This window comes from Pan troglodytes, chromosome 4, assembly GCF_028858775.2.
Source record: "Pan troglodytes isolate AG18354 chromosome 4, NHGRI_mPanTro3-v2.0_pri, whole genome shotgun sequence".
NCBI classification, from domain to species: Eukaryota; Metazoa; Chordata; class Mammalia; order Primates; family Hominidae; genus Pan; species Pan troglodytes.
The window spans coordinates 35,254,778-35,269,603 of NC_072402.2; the positions used below are offsets into that span (position 1 = coordinate 35,254,778).

Below are 14,826 nucleotides of genomic sequence, written 5' to 3' on the forward strand. Positions count from 1 at the left end.
GCAGGAGGCTGAGGCAGGAGAATCGCCTGAACCCTGGAGGCAGAGGTTGCATTGAGCCAAGATTGAGACACTGCACTCCAGCCTGGGCAATAGAATAAGACTCCATCTCAAAAAAAAAGGTGGGGGGGGGCATCATATTGAAAGTGAAGACAAAAGATTACTCTAAGTAATCTCTTTTAACTATAAAACACACATTCCTCATCATTTAAAAGTTCTACGGTACAAGTTCAATTTAAAGTGTAGAGTATCTCAAATTTTCTAATGAATAAATTCTAATGTATATTTCAGTATTTAATTGTGTGCATTAGGGGAAATTTAGATGCTTGAAAAGTAAAAAATAATATTAAGAAGACTTAAGTGTATGGAGAAGTTTTTTCCACCACCCCTTCTAAAATGGCTTGCCTGATCACTATGTTTGTTTCCCAACCCACATACCAGTTTTAACGCTCTTGGCTGTTTTGGTCTCAGGTTAGGTAGCAAGGCTACAACTTTGAGAGCCAGACACTGCTGAAGCAGGCAACAGAAATACCAACACACTCAGTGCTTTGCTTTGGCATCTGTTGAAACATGAAATGTGATGAAAGTTGTTAGACTAGAACAAACTTCAAATAAAAACTTCACTTTCTGGAGATGACGGGTGGATTCCTGCGGGTCTTTTGGCCCAATGTATCAGAAAACAAACATTACAAGGTAAGTCATTCTGTCTTCACTCCTGTGACAGTGACCAAAAAGATCCCTATTGTTGAAGGCTAACAAAGAACAAGGCTGCCTAATCATATACATATCATTAAGGTCAAATTAATTACTTCCCTCCCAGAGTATCATTCACTATTGCCAGGCATGGTGGTATAAACAATGATAGCCCTTCAGGCTGGATTTGCCACCTGCTGACTGTAGACCCTAGGACCTTGAGTGAACACAGATGGTAGTCAGACAGTGGTTACCATGGGCCTTGGGTAAGACCCAGTGTTCTGCTGGCTTCAGGTCAGACCCAGTGCAGTCCCAGTGGTGGTGGTCACAGAGGTGCTTGAGTCACCCCTCCCTCAGCTCTAGGTGGCTCAGCAGAGACAGGCTCCGTTTGTTTGGGGGAAAGTAAAGGAGGAGAACAAGAGTCTCTGCCTAGAAATCCAGGGAATTTTCCAGAATATTATGCAAGACCACCAAGGTGGTAACTCTAAGAGTCTACAAGAGCTACGGTATTACTGGGCTTGGGGTGCCCCCTAATGCAGACATAGCTGCAGTGACCACAGATTTAGATCAGAACACTCAAGTCCCTTTGAATACTTGGAAAGCCTTCCCAAGAACAAGTACAAACAAGCTAGACTGTGAAGGCTACAATAAATACCTAATTCTTCAATGCTCACTGGGTCAGACCTGAAGCCATCACAACACTGGGTCTCACCCAAGGCCCATGGTGACCACTGTCTGACTACAACCTATGTTCATTCAAGGTCCCAGGGCTCTACATAAACTAATGCAAAAAATTGAAGAGGACACACAAAAAGGGAAAGATATTCCACATGCATGGACTGGAAGAATAAATATTGTTTAAGTGTCCATACTAACTAAAGCAATCTGTAGATTCAATGCAATCCCTATTAAAAGACCAATGACATTCTTCACAGAAACAGAAAAAATAATCCTAAAATTTATATGGAAACACAAAAGGATCTGAACAGCCAAAGCCATCTTAAGCAAAAAGAACAAAACTGGTGGAATCACATTATCTGACTTCAAGTTATACTACAGAGCTATATAACCAAAACAGCATGGTACTGGCATAAAAACAGACACAGAGACCAATGAAACAGAATAGAGAACCCAGAAACAAATTTACACACCTACAGTGCACTCATTTTTGACAAAGGTGCCAAGAACATATGCTGGGGAAAAGACAGTCTCTTCAATACCCCCATATGCAGAAGAATGAAACTGGACTCCTACCTCTCACCATGTAAAAAAATCAAATCAAAATGGATTAGAGACTTAAATCTAAAACCTCAAACTATGAAACTACTAGAAGAAAACATTGGGGAAAATTTCCAGAACACTGGTCTGGGCAATAACTTCTTGAGAAATACCCCACAAACACAGGCAACGAAAGCAAAAATGGACAAATGGGATCACATCAAGTTATTAAATAAAAATCTGCACAGCAAAAGAAACAATCAACAAAGTGAAGAGACAACCCACAGAATGGGAGAAAATATTTGCAAACCATCCATCTGATAAAGGAACGCTAACCAGACTATACAAGGAGCTCAAAGAACTCAACAGGAAAAAAACTGAAAAAAAATTTTAAAATGGGCAAAAGATCTTAATAGACATTTCTCAAACGAAGGCACACAAACAACAGGCATATGAACAGGTGCAACATGATTGATCATTAGAGAAATGCAAATTGAAACTACAATGAGATATCATCTCACCCCAGTCAAAATGACATATTCAAAAGACATGCGATAACAAATGCTGGTGAGGATGTGGAGAAAAGGTAACTCTTGTACACTATTGGTAGGAACGTAAGTTAGTACAACTGTTATGGATAAGAGTTAAAGGTCCTCAGAAAACTAAAAATAGAACTACCACATGATCTAGCAATCCCACTGCTAGGTATATATATATGCCCAAAAGAAAGGAAATCAGTATATTGAAGAGACAGCTGCACTCCCATGTTTATTGCAGCACTATTCACAATAGCCAAGATTTGGAAGCAAACTAAGTGTCCATCAACAGATGAATGGACAAAGAAAATGTGGTACACTACACAATGGAGTACTATTCAGCCATAAAAAAAGAATAAGATCCTGTCATTTGCAACAACATGGATGGAACTGGAGGATATTATGTTAAGTGAAATAAGCCAGCCACAAAGTGATAAACTTTGCATGTTCTCACTTCTTTGTGGGAACTAAAAATTAAAACAATTAAACTCATGGAGATAAAGAGCAGAAGGATGGTTACCAGAGGCTGGGAAGGGTAGTAGGGGTGAAGAAGGTGAATGGTCCTTGGGTACAAACATATAGTTACATACAATGAATAAGATCTAGTATTTGATAGGACAACACGGTCACTATAGTCAACAAAATTTATTGTACATTTAAAAATAACTAAAAGAGTATAACTGGATTGTTTGTAACATAAAGAAAGGATAAATGCCTGAGGTGATGGATACCCCAGTTACCCTCATGTGAGGGTAACATTATTACACATTCGGTGTCTGTATCAAAATATCTCATGTAATCCATAAATATACACACCTACTATGTGCCCCCAATTTTTGTTTTTTTTTTTAAAGAATCAATTCTGTGAGGTACCATGGCAGGACTATTCATGACAGCAAAGAGTAGATACAACAGAGAAAATATTAAGGCAATTATGGTATATCCATATTGTTGAAAACCATGAAGCCATTAAAAGTTATCTTAAGACTTTTTAAGAATATAGGAAAATATTCATGTTATAATATTAACTAAAAAAGCAGGATATAAAAATTTGTATATAAAAAATGGCTATTTCTTTAAAAAAATTACAAAGAAAGACAAAGGAAACATTCCAAAATGTTAACAGTGGCTATCTTTGGAATTAAGGAGCAATTTCCTCCCTTTCTTTATATTTCAAATCTTAATCTAACACTTATTTGTAAATGGATTCTACAGCAATGAGAGTACTAACAACCATTTGTTCATTGAATGCATACTATGTCAAGTATTATACAAAAATTTTCACTGTGGCGTCAATTTCTATGAGAGCCTTGATAAGCAAGAAAATAACAGAGTGTGAAAATAAAAGTATAAACATGAATAAAGAATTGGCCCACAAAAGAAAGGTGGTTTCTAGTGTGGACTTTGGACAAGCCAATACACCTCTCTAGGCTTCAGTTTCCTCCCCTCTAAAATCAGGGAGTTGAATTAAATAAGATCTCTCATCCTAAATTCAGGTACATTGCTTGAATATGTGGCCCTGGGTGGAATGAAAGAGCAGGAATTAAATTGGCACCAGAGCTCTGTGCCAGATTTGTTTGGAAGATGAGAAGTTGTGGAATTCGTTTGCATGAAGTACCTGGGAAAAGTGGTGCATGGTGAACCTGGTCAGACTTGGGGATACTGTTGTAGAGACAGATTTTTTCCAGCCCCCACCACCCCTGCCCCAGGATTTGAGGATGTCAAAGAAGAACTAACTTCAAGGCTTTAGAAGCTAAATGTGTTCAACCCACTAAACTCAAATATTTGTAGGTGACAACATGGTGGCTTTCTTAGTAAGCCCTAAGAGACTGCCAGCACGAGATAAGTTGTACATCAGGCACTCTAGTAAACACCAGCAGGAAAAAAGACACACGACTGAAGAATCAGGAGGTCCTCTAGGTAAATAAAACCTCCTGTCTCCATGCCCAGTGCCACTGCCCAGGCAGGTGACTGCAGTAGCTCCTGCTGGGTCTTCCTGCTTCTCCTCTGCCCACAATCCACTCTCCATAGGGCAGCCAGAGTGACTGTCATAAAAAGTAAAACAGAACTTGTTTTTTGCTAAAAGCCCTCATCCAGATCCTCAGAGCACTTCTAAGTGTCTAAAGGTCACAGTCTAAAGGCCATGTCTGCCTCCGATCCATTCTTCTACCACCCTCCACCATGTTCACTTGGTGCTAGCCAGACTTGATTTCTGCTCTCCTTCCACCTGCCAGAATACAACATGCTCATTCCTGCCTTAAGGCCTTTCTACAGGTCTACACTCAAACATCAACTCCCAGGACACACCTTCCTTGACCACCCAATCTACAGAAGCCCCTCTGCTCTGTCATTCTCTATCACATCAGCCCATTTTATTTTGTTTTCAACCTTCTCTGAAATTACCTGAATTTTCTTGCTTATTTATTACCAATCTCACTTCTAGAAAGTAAGTTCTCATGAGTGCAGGAATTGTGTCTTCTAGTTCATCCCCGTTGCCTAGAACAAGGCTTGGCACAAAGAAGGCACCCAATAAATAGATCAAAGAGATGAATGTAATACACAAAAGGCATTACAGCAGAGATTTCCACCATGTTTACATTTCAAAAACAATCATTTGCTTTCTCTATAAAAATCTGTCAAGAATATATGACCCCCTTGTTTCCACGGTTCCCAAGATGACACAATAAGTAAGGAAATGGTCAAGAAATTTCACTCATCTAATGTGCTAATCTCTTTTAGAAAGATCGTGCGTATTTGAGGCAGCGCACATCAAGGGTTCCCAGATATAAAAGACACATAAAATCTATCGGCAGGACCAGTTAGCATGAGTGAATGTTCTAACCAAATAGCCAGAATCTGAAAGTTGGCAATAACCACCTCTCCACACACTCTGGAGCCTACTGGGAATACCAGACTGGCCTAGACAGTGCCCAAAGCTGGGCTAGCACCAAGCCTAAGGAGGCCACACACAGAGCAAGTTCTCAAGAAACTAAAGGGGGATGAATGAATTAATTAATGATAGCAAACAAAAGCTGGAAGTATTGCGCTGAAGGGACTATGTTGCTGGATAACAACTAGAGAGGACTGCCTTGGCAAACCTATGAAGAGACTAGAAGTACATTCTATTAAGTGTTCCCTTTAGTTTTGGCAATATCTGTCTGAATAGCATCAATCAATAAGATCTTAGTATTGTTTATCCAGTATCTAAACAGTGAGTTAAAACTTGTGATAACTAAGCAACTTCCACATAGAATGTCAACTTCTGTGGGGGAAGAGAAGATCTAAAAATAAAAGACAAACTTCAAGATATCTTAAGAAAATCACAGATAACAAGTGCCAGGCACTGTGCTAATGATTTTCTATGTATCACTTCATTTAGTTCTTACAACAATGTCACAGGGTAATACTAATATTACTGGATTCCCATTATACAGGTGAGGAAACAGAGGCCTAAAGCTAAATATCTTTCCCAGCAACTAAGTCGCAGAACTGGAATGTTAAGTGAAGTTCATCCTCTGACATGTCTCAATGGGGACGCTTGCTCAATGACAGGGAATCATAGTCACTACTAAATAGGAGAAGACATGCTTTCACTCCATGTGTTCATCATTGAGTACACTAGAATAATGGACAGTCATAATATCCCTGAAGTCAGCAGATGTACAGCAGAAAAAAAATAAAATAAAACTGTCACATGTTAATTTCTAAGACCTGAAAAGCTAATTTTCTGTAAAAAAAAAAAAAAAAGTGCTATCCTCCTTGACAGGTATAAATATTGACAACTGTCTTTAAAGAAGAATTATGGGAGAACTATTTTTATAACAGCTGCAGACTGCTGAAAAAGTTTGGTAGTTTCAAAGTGTTTTATTCCTCGAAAATGTCAATCAACAGCAGGTTATGGTAAGAGACTCTTGAGTCAAAGCCTCCTCCAGACAAGCTCTCAGCCAAATCTTTGCACTTTTAACCCAAGGTGAACTAGAAACAGAAAGAGGGAAAATGAAGCTGGAGAGCGGCACCAGCTGCATGTTGAGATGCCAAAGTCAGGACTTAAATCCCTCCAACACCTGGATCCTGCCCAATTTACATTCCCCTGGGTGTGAGGGCTGGCTGTGACCCAGCTTAACCACCTCCTTTTACAGATGAGGAAACTAAGGCCCAGCAAGTAATCGTGGTCTATCCAAAATGAGAGTGAAATGACAGCAGAGCAGGATTTTAATTTAAATCTCCTACCATTGTGAGCCACTTTCCCACTACACTTGTATAACAAAAGTAGTATGTGAGAACTTTAAAAACAGAGCAAAGAAAGTGCTTGAATAGAAAGGGATTTTTTCTGGCCAGTGGATGGTGAAGGCTCTCAGGAAGAGGCAGTGTTTTGTTGGGTCCTGCAGGAACAGTGAGTCCAATCAATGCAGACAGGTAAGAGATAAGAAGAGAGGGGAGGGCCATTCTGGGCAGAGACAGCGGTGCAGGTCAGAACACTCTATCAGACAAATGTCCTTCTCTATCCATTGTTTCAGAAGCAGGAGAGAGGAGAACCAGAGGAAAGGACTGACAAGAAAACAGTATTCAATTGCCATTAATGTTTCCTAGAATTTTAATCCATGGGCCCACGATTCAAAGATCATGCTATGTGAAAAACACCTTTACAGCAGAATCTGTGAGAATATAATATAGCCATGGAATTAAATTAAGCTTAAAGCTCAGACATATTTTATGGTATGTATTATTACTGTTCCACTTGGTAATTAGGCACAAATTGTCAACAGCTTATGAATATTACTGTAACTAGTCTTTTAAACTTTTATACAGCCAAAGCAAGTATTTCTGGGCCAGCTAGACATTATTTGTACTGAGATAAGGGAAGGAATTGGGAAATCTGTCCTCATCTTTACCAGCTTCAAGCACTTGTTCATGTAACAAACGTGTGAGCACCCATTCCATACCACATGCGGAGCTAATGACTGAAGCACCCTAGGCCCATCTTGATCTCACAAGAAGGGACTGTGACTAGCATCTCAATGTCTACCCTGCCCCAGCAATAAAACACCTGGGCTGTGAATTCTGCTTGGGCTAGAGAGCTACAGGGTTCGAGCGCTTCCTGGGAATCTTCCTGTTGTGCACGTTTGACTCATTTTCTTCCCACCCAACAAACTGAGAAGCTGTCAACCACTCTTTCCCCTCCCCTCCATTAGTTGAAATTTATATTATTTATACTAAAAACAAAAACCCTACAAATGAACTGAAAACCCCAACTTTAACTGCTGTTGAAAATCCATCCACTAAAAAAAAAGAGTCATTTGGTTTAACAAACAATCCTGGGAGAGTTGAGATTGCAGTGGGTTCACTGGGGTTTCCCTAAGCAGCAGTCCTGGGCTGCCTTACAAGGTGACAGGGGTGCCAAGATACTGACCCCTTAACCCACAGGTGGTGGGTGGGGCTGGGGCGGCCACAGTCCCTGGGCCAGCCTCCTTGGCCTCTGAGCAACCTCTTCCTTCTCCTTTTAATCCAGGGTTCCATTAAAATACTATCATTTTCTGTGTGATGCAAAGTGAAAAAGGTTGGAAAGCACTGGCTTGCCTTAAAATATGTTTATGTTTTGGGAAACAGTTCAAGACGACCCAACCTGAGCAACCTCTGGCAGATCATTTCCCCTTTCTGAACCATAGTTTACTCAGAAGTATGAAGACGTGGTTACACTAAAAGATCCCAAATTTCCCTTTTAGTTTGACAGTAAAATTATTCTGTAAATTGGGGCAATCCCCATATAATATCCTGAAAAAAAACATTTTGTGTAGAAAATAAAAGGCAAAAATTTCAAGTGAGACTTGGAGACTGCTGAAGGCTTCTAGCTAATCCTTATTGATTTATTAAATCTGATTAGGTGCCAGCTATGTGCCAGAGAACTGTGACTGATCCTGGGATTACACATAGGTGACAGAGATGTAGTCCCTGTTCTCTTCATGCTTACAGTCCACTGGGAAAGGCAGACAAAAAAAGAATGATTATAATTTGGTGGAATAAGTACTGAGATGTGGAGAAATAGAGTGGCGAGGGTATGTGAGAGGGTTACCCATCCCAGCTGGGCAAAGGAAGGCTGAGTGCAAGAGCTGACATCCAAGGCAAGACTTGAACAAGCCAGAGCTGGGGAGTCGGGTGGGCGTTGGGTGGGTGGATGTTGGAGTGTGTGAGGCGGGAGTGGGTGGGGTGGGGAAAGATGACATTCTAGGCAGAGGGAATACCATCTGCCAAGTCCCAGAGGCACAGTGACTTGGGAACGGCATGAAGTCCAATCTGGCTGGAGTGTGAAGTATGAATTCAAAAGGGAGAGTGGCATGGCATGTTCCAGAAGCCCTGTGGCTGCAGAGTAGAGAATCCATGGAGGTGGGCAGGGTGGAGGAGGGAGCTCCAGCGGTGACCACATGTATAAATGCTTGGATTATATAGTGAATCAAGGAAGGGGACAAAAAGAAACAGTATTTTAAAAAGTATTCTTAAAACTGGGAGAGGAAAAGCGGGCAGAAAGTTGGCTTATTCAGAAGCACTATAATAAGTTCATGTAATACAGAATACAGAAAAGTATACTTATAGTTACATGTACAAAGCACCAGTTCTTAAAACCACATGATTATCAAAAACAACAATGTCATTTAACTTTGAAATTATTTTCAGGGTATATTTTATAATTAACATCCATAAAATATTTTAAATTGAATTTTACGTAAGTTCTTTCTCAACACTATCCCTATATATAAATTTTTACCCTGAAAAATAGAATGCACTTCACCATAGCAACAGTTCTATATCAACTCCTACTCAAGTTAGAAAAAGCATATGTAATAGAAACGAATATTCTGGAATATTCTGAGGTGCCTGCTTGAAAAAAAAATTACTCCATTTATTTTGTAAAGATTTAAATGTAAGAGTTCAATGTTTCTTTAAAACATTATTGTAATTAGACAGAAGGCTATTTTAGTTCTTCAAATCTTGCTTTATTAAAGTGTAACATACGTTTTGAAAGAAAAAGAATGAAAAAGGAAAGAAAAAAAGAAATAAGTCAATCCCAAGGGTAATATTCTTGAGGTCAAGTAGATGGGCAGGGAAACAGTAACAGGAAATTATTTTAAGAAACTTATAGTTCTAATATTTAGTTGCTTAGTTTATATTTAACTTATATTACTTTCTCAAGAAAAGCTATATCCTACTGGTATTATGAGAACTGAAAAAAAAAATTCTTATGTTGACATAGTCTTCTTTTTTTTTTTTTTTGAGACAGTCTCACTCTGTTGCTCAGGCTGGAGTGCAGCGGCCTCCTGGGTTCAAGCAATTCTCCTGCCTCGGCCTCCTGAGTAGCTGGAATCTTAGGGAGGCGCCACCATGCCCAGCTAATTTTTATGTTTAGTAGAGACAGGGTTTTGCCATGTTGGCCAGGTTGGTCTCGACCTCCTGACTTCAACTAATCCTCCTGCCTCGGCCTCTCAAAGACATAGTCTTCTTTTTAAAGACAATAAAAAGATTGGTACTTATTAACTTGTTTGACTACCACATATAAAAATTTCCTAAAAAGAATGCACAAGTTTATAGACATTGGGTCTTAGGTTGCTATGGTATGAATATTTGTCTCTCTCCCAAATTCGTATGTTGAAATCCTAACCCTCAAGGCAATGGTATTAGAAGATGGGGCCTTCAGGAGATGACAAGTTCATGAGGGCCTGAGAGAGACCCCTTATCCCTTCCACTGTGTGAATACATGAGTAAGAGACCCTTTACCCATTCCACCATGTGAGGTGTCATCTAGGAACCAGGAAACAGGCCCTCACCAGAAACTGAATCTGCTGGTACCTTGATCTTGGACTTTCCAGCCTCTAGAACTCTGAGTAATAAATTTCTGTTGTTTATGAGCTACTCAGTCTATGATATTTTGTTACGGCAGCCTGAACAGACTAAGACATGCATTATATACTACCAACAAGTCTTGTTATGATATGAAAATCCATATTATAAATTAAACTAGATGTCATTCAAAGTATTTCCCTTCACATCCCCCTCTCATGGCCAGCCAAATGCACCATGCCACACATCTCTGCCACCTCTGCTCACAGCCCGAGGTGGAATACTCTGTTACAGTCCCAGCTCGCTACTACTCTGAGCTTTCTCTGATCTACATTCCAAATGCTCCCCTACATCTCAATTCTTTCACTGTCCTCAGAAGAGTTCCTTAGTACTTCTGTTTCTAACCACCTTGCTTAACATTTCCTTCATACACTAAAATGAAAACTGGCTGGCTGTTTGTTATTCCCCTGCAGCTCTCTCATTTGGGCGCTGACCTTTCTGCCACATCCAACCATGGACCATGTACCTCAGGGTTCAGGGTTCAGAAGCTCTTCTTTAGGGCTTTACCACTGTCTGTCCTCAATCTAAGCTATCTATAAACTTCAGGATTCCCAATCGCCATTCCTCGCAATCTCAGACACCTGGATCCCTGTTTTCCTCTATGGCATATCTTGCTGTTATCTTAGATTTCAACATTCACATGGACAACTTTTTCCCAAACTCTGTTCCTTGATCTCTTCATCTCCAAAGACCTTCTCCCTTCTGCTACCCACCTTCCATAGCCATACATAGGATCTTGCCATCAACCAGAAAAACAGCACATTTGATATCTGAAAGTCAGGCATTTTATTCTCTGATACCTTCTCTCTCACATAACTACTCCCTACATATTAATTTTTTGACCCATCACCATACCGTTTTACCCCATGTCCTTGACCAAATTCTCATCAGGTTTTTTCTCTGAGCCCTCTTCTGGACTAGTTCTCAACTTTGACCTATAAAAACCTAGAGACTTTGAGTAAAAATGATTTTGTCCACCCTCCCTACTTAGAAGTAACCCCCTAGCATAGTTTCTAACAGCTCAAGGCTGCATCCTTAGGATGACCCCAGCCCCACTAAAAGTATCTGCCTGAGAAAACTCAGTGCTGCCAGGATTCGCCATTCCAGCCAAAATTTGGTGACAGGCAGCCAGATGCTGAAGCCCTTCTTAGAACAGTTACCTTAGAAAGCTTGCAATTATAAATACTTTTTCTGCCCCTTTGTGATGTAAATCTATCACCCAGAATTGTCTTCTTAAGGACCAGAGAGCTGACTCTTTGAAATGTGGTATAAGCAAACAATTAGTAAACCCAGATGGGTTTCAAATAACCACACCTCACTCTCTCTCCTCCCCCAGCTCATTCCCTTTCCCTGTTCCCTCGTATTCCCTTTAAAACACCCAGTCATCTATGCCAAAATGAAGTCAAGTTCAGTTCACACCGGACTCTTCCCTATGCAGGAGTATTACTGAATAAGATCAATCCTTACCACTTCAGTGCCCAGCTCCATTTAGCTTTGACAATGGAACTCAAACACCCTGCCATGACTTCACTATTTTTACCCAGCTTCTATCACTCTCTTGCTAGTATTCTTAATCTTTTAGGGGTAAAAATGCAAATTTCTTGATATGAGTGAACTGGCCTCTTCCTTATCTCTGAACACTTCTTTGTTCACACTCTGCACTCCAACCTTACTCATCATCTTTCAGTTCCTCGAATTCCTCCTGCTATGCTTCACTTCCAATATCTGCCATGCTGGTTCTTCTACCTGGAATACTCCCCTTCAATACCTTGGCTTGCACTGACTCATTCTTCAGTTGGTATCTCCTCCCTGGGGAACATTCCTCAATGCTTCCCTGCCCTTGGGTTAGGCCAACCTGCTACCTATCCCCAGGCCATCCTGGTCTCCTCTATCATGCCATGCACTAAGCTGTATTGCACTAGCCTATCTTCTCTGCTATACAACAAGCTCTGTGAGGGCAGGGAAGAGTTCTGTCTTGCTTACTAGTCTCTGTTCCTAATACTTCATTACCTGAGACACAGGCACTCAGTAAGTATGTGTTAAGTAAATTAAGTATTCAGGATCATTTGTGTTATGTAAGAGAAATCCAGCCCCTATAATGAAAATTCTCATCACTGGAATCTGCAAAGGCATCTCTGATTCTTGCATAGAACATCTGAAAATAGTCACAGTACAAAGGATGGAACACTACATGCTAATATGAATTTGCAAAACTATGGTATAATTCCAACTCTATTTGCATATTGGGTATTTACAAATGTAAAATATTTTTATTGGGTTACCTAGGATAACTAATTAGAACTAAACTTTTAGTTACTAAACCTATTGATAATCTTCCATTGGAAACAGCACCAATTCCACATTTCGTGGTAAATATAAAACTATGTCCAGGCTTAGCCCATTTAAAGCCAAAGTTGAAATTTGGGTAACTTTTAATTATAAAAATGTTTCTTTGGTATGTAAAAGTTTGGGATGTTATCATCGACTTATTTTTTGGCATAAGGTACTTACCGATAAATCTGTATTATTTGGGACATATTGATCCTGTTCTCCCAGCAACACATCAATCACAGGGTGCCTTCCATTTTTTATTACGATTTTTCTTTCTTCTTGTACAGTTGGTCTGCAAAAAAGAAATATGTTTCAATTTACTAGGCATGGAAATAGCCTTAAAAAAAAAACTCTAAGATAGCATGAAAAATTTCAGTACTCTGTTTGTACGACAGAAAACAAAACTTTAAACATAGATTTTAAGAACATATGTCCAGAATAAAACCTTGAGTATAAAAGTTAAATTTGAACTATAAGATCAAAATTGGGAAAACATTTATTATTATAATAGTGCACTGAAGCACATACTTTAGGAGAGTCTTATAAATGGCTTCACCCTTGTAGTTTACCTTTACAAGATCTTTTTTTTCTTTTCTTTCTTTTTTTTTTTTTAAGAGATAGGGTCTCAGTGTGCTGCCCAGGCTGCAGTGCAGTGACTATTCACAGACACAATCATAGCACACTACAGCTTCAAGCTCCTAGGCTCAAGTGATCCTCTTGCCTCTGCTTCTTGAGGAGGCTGGGACTATAGGTGCATGTCACCATGCTGGGCTTTATTCTTCATTTTTCTATTGTTGTCTGAGATCAAACCAATATTTTCATTAGTAAAGATAACAGTTCAGATTATTGCTACTTATTTTCATTAATGAATATAATAAAGTAAATCACATAAAATTATTTCTAGATGTAATTATTAATATAAACTATGTGTTGGACTTGGAAATGAAATGACCTAAAATTTTCATACGCTGTTCAATTAAAACATCTTTCTACGGTCTTTTGTATCTTTTACTTTGATACAAGAATCATTTTTTGACCTTGTTGTTCTTTATGCTTTTTAAAGACCTCTATATCTGTTTTATCTACAGCTTTAGCTGTGTATTCAAGCACCTCTGAGCCCTGCCCTACTCTCAGCTCTCCTTCCCAGATGTTACTACTGAGACCAGCTTGGTGTCTACCCTTTCCAACCTTCTTCTGTGCATTTATGTTTATGTATGCATCACACTGGTTGTGATTTCTTTGGAAAAGTCATACTGTAATCTATCATTCTGTAACTTAAAAAATTCAATAGTTTATTTTAACTCTCACTACACACACAAAAAATAGATTTCACCATTTACTATCTGGATTTAATATATTCCTTTAAAGTCATTTCACAAATAATTTTACAGAAATGAGAATAAGGGGATAGTAAAAAAAATCAACCTCATGACAAATTTTAATAAGAACTTAAACACAGCAAATCTCAAAAGTTTTATTCCATATTCTCCTGGTTTTCAAGGCATATATATCTGAAATGGGTAAGACATTCTGAATGTCATTGCTCATCAGCCGTCAAGCATGCATCTGGAACATATTCATTCATAAATACTAAATTCCAAATTTCAATACATTTCTAATAGCTTCTAGAGCTGATTATTTCTGATTCTTTTCACATTTGTATCAACAAAAATGCAAATACTTGAAGAAGTTTTTGAAATCTTTTAAAGCTCATAATTTTCTTAAAGAGATGGTCATCTTTGCTCCATAATTGCAAAATATTTTCATTTTCTGACTTATCAACACCAATTAGAATAATCAAATGAGTACCTTTATTTCTACATCATCTATATCCTTTCAATCTCCTGTCTGTCTATAAATTGTAACCTATAAATTGTATCAAGTAAATTTTAGTGAATAAATATTATAAAAGATAGAAGAATACTATCACATCTTTCAGCAAAACAGGACAGTCCAGGTTCTTGTCACCAAATATTACATGATGAATGTTTCCTATTGAATGACTAACTGGACAAGAATAACAGAGTTCATTTTGCCCTTACAAATATATTATTCACATACCAACTTTTGAGTTTGAGAAAATTTACCTAGGATATTTTCTGAGCATTCAGAATCTCAGATTTTGCTGATACATGAAATTTCACCATCACCATGAATATGC

General features: G+C 38.8%; 1 protein-coding gene across 9 annotated transcripts in view; it reads right to left on the minus strand.

The window, feature by feature from the left end:
- Window positions 1-14,826, minus strand: part of MSH3 (mutS homolog 3) — a 221,810-nt gene that overhangs the window by 71,378 nt on the left and 135,606 nt on the right. For all 9 annotated transcript variants that reach the window (XR_008547940.2, XM_054684241.2, XM_054684239.2 and 6 more), the window contains one exon: window positions 12,846-12,957. Coding sequence is in view for 8 of the 9 variants with exons in the window: in XM_054684241.2 (XP_054540216.2) it covers window positions 12,846-12,957 (112 nt within the window). In the remaining variant the exon portion in view is untranslated. The remainder of the gene's footprint in view (window positions 1-12,845; window positions 12,958-14,826) is intronic.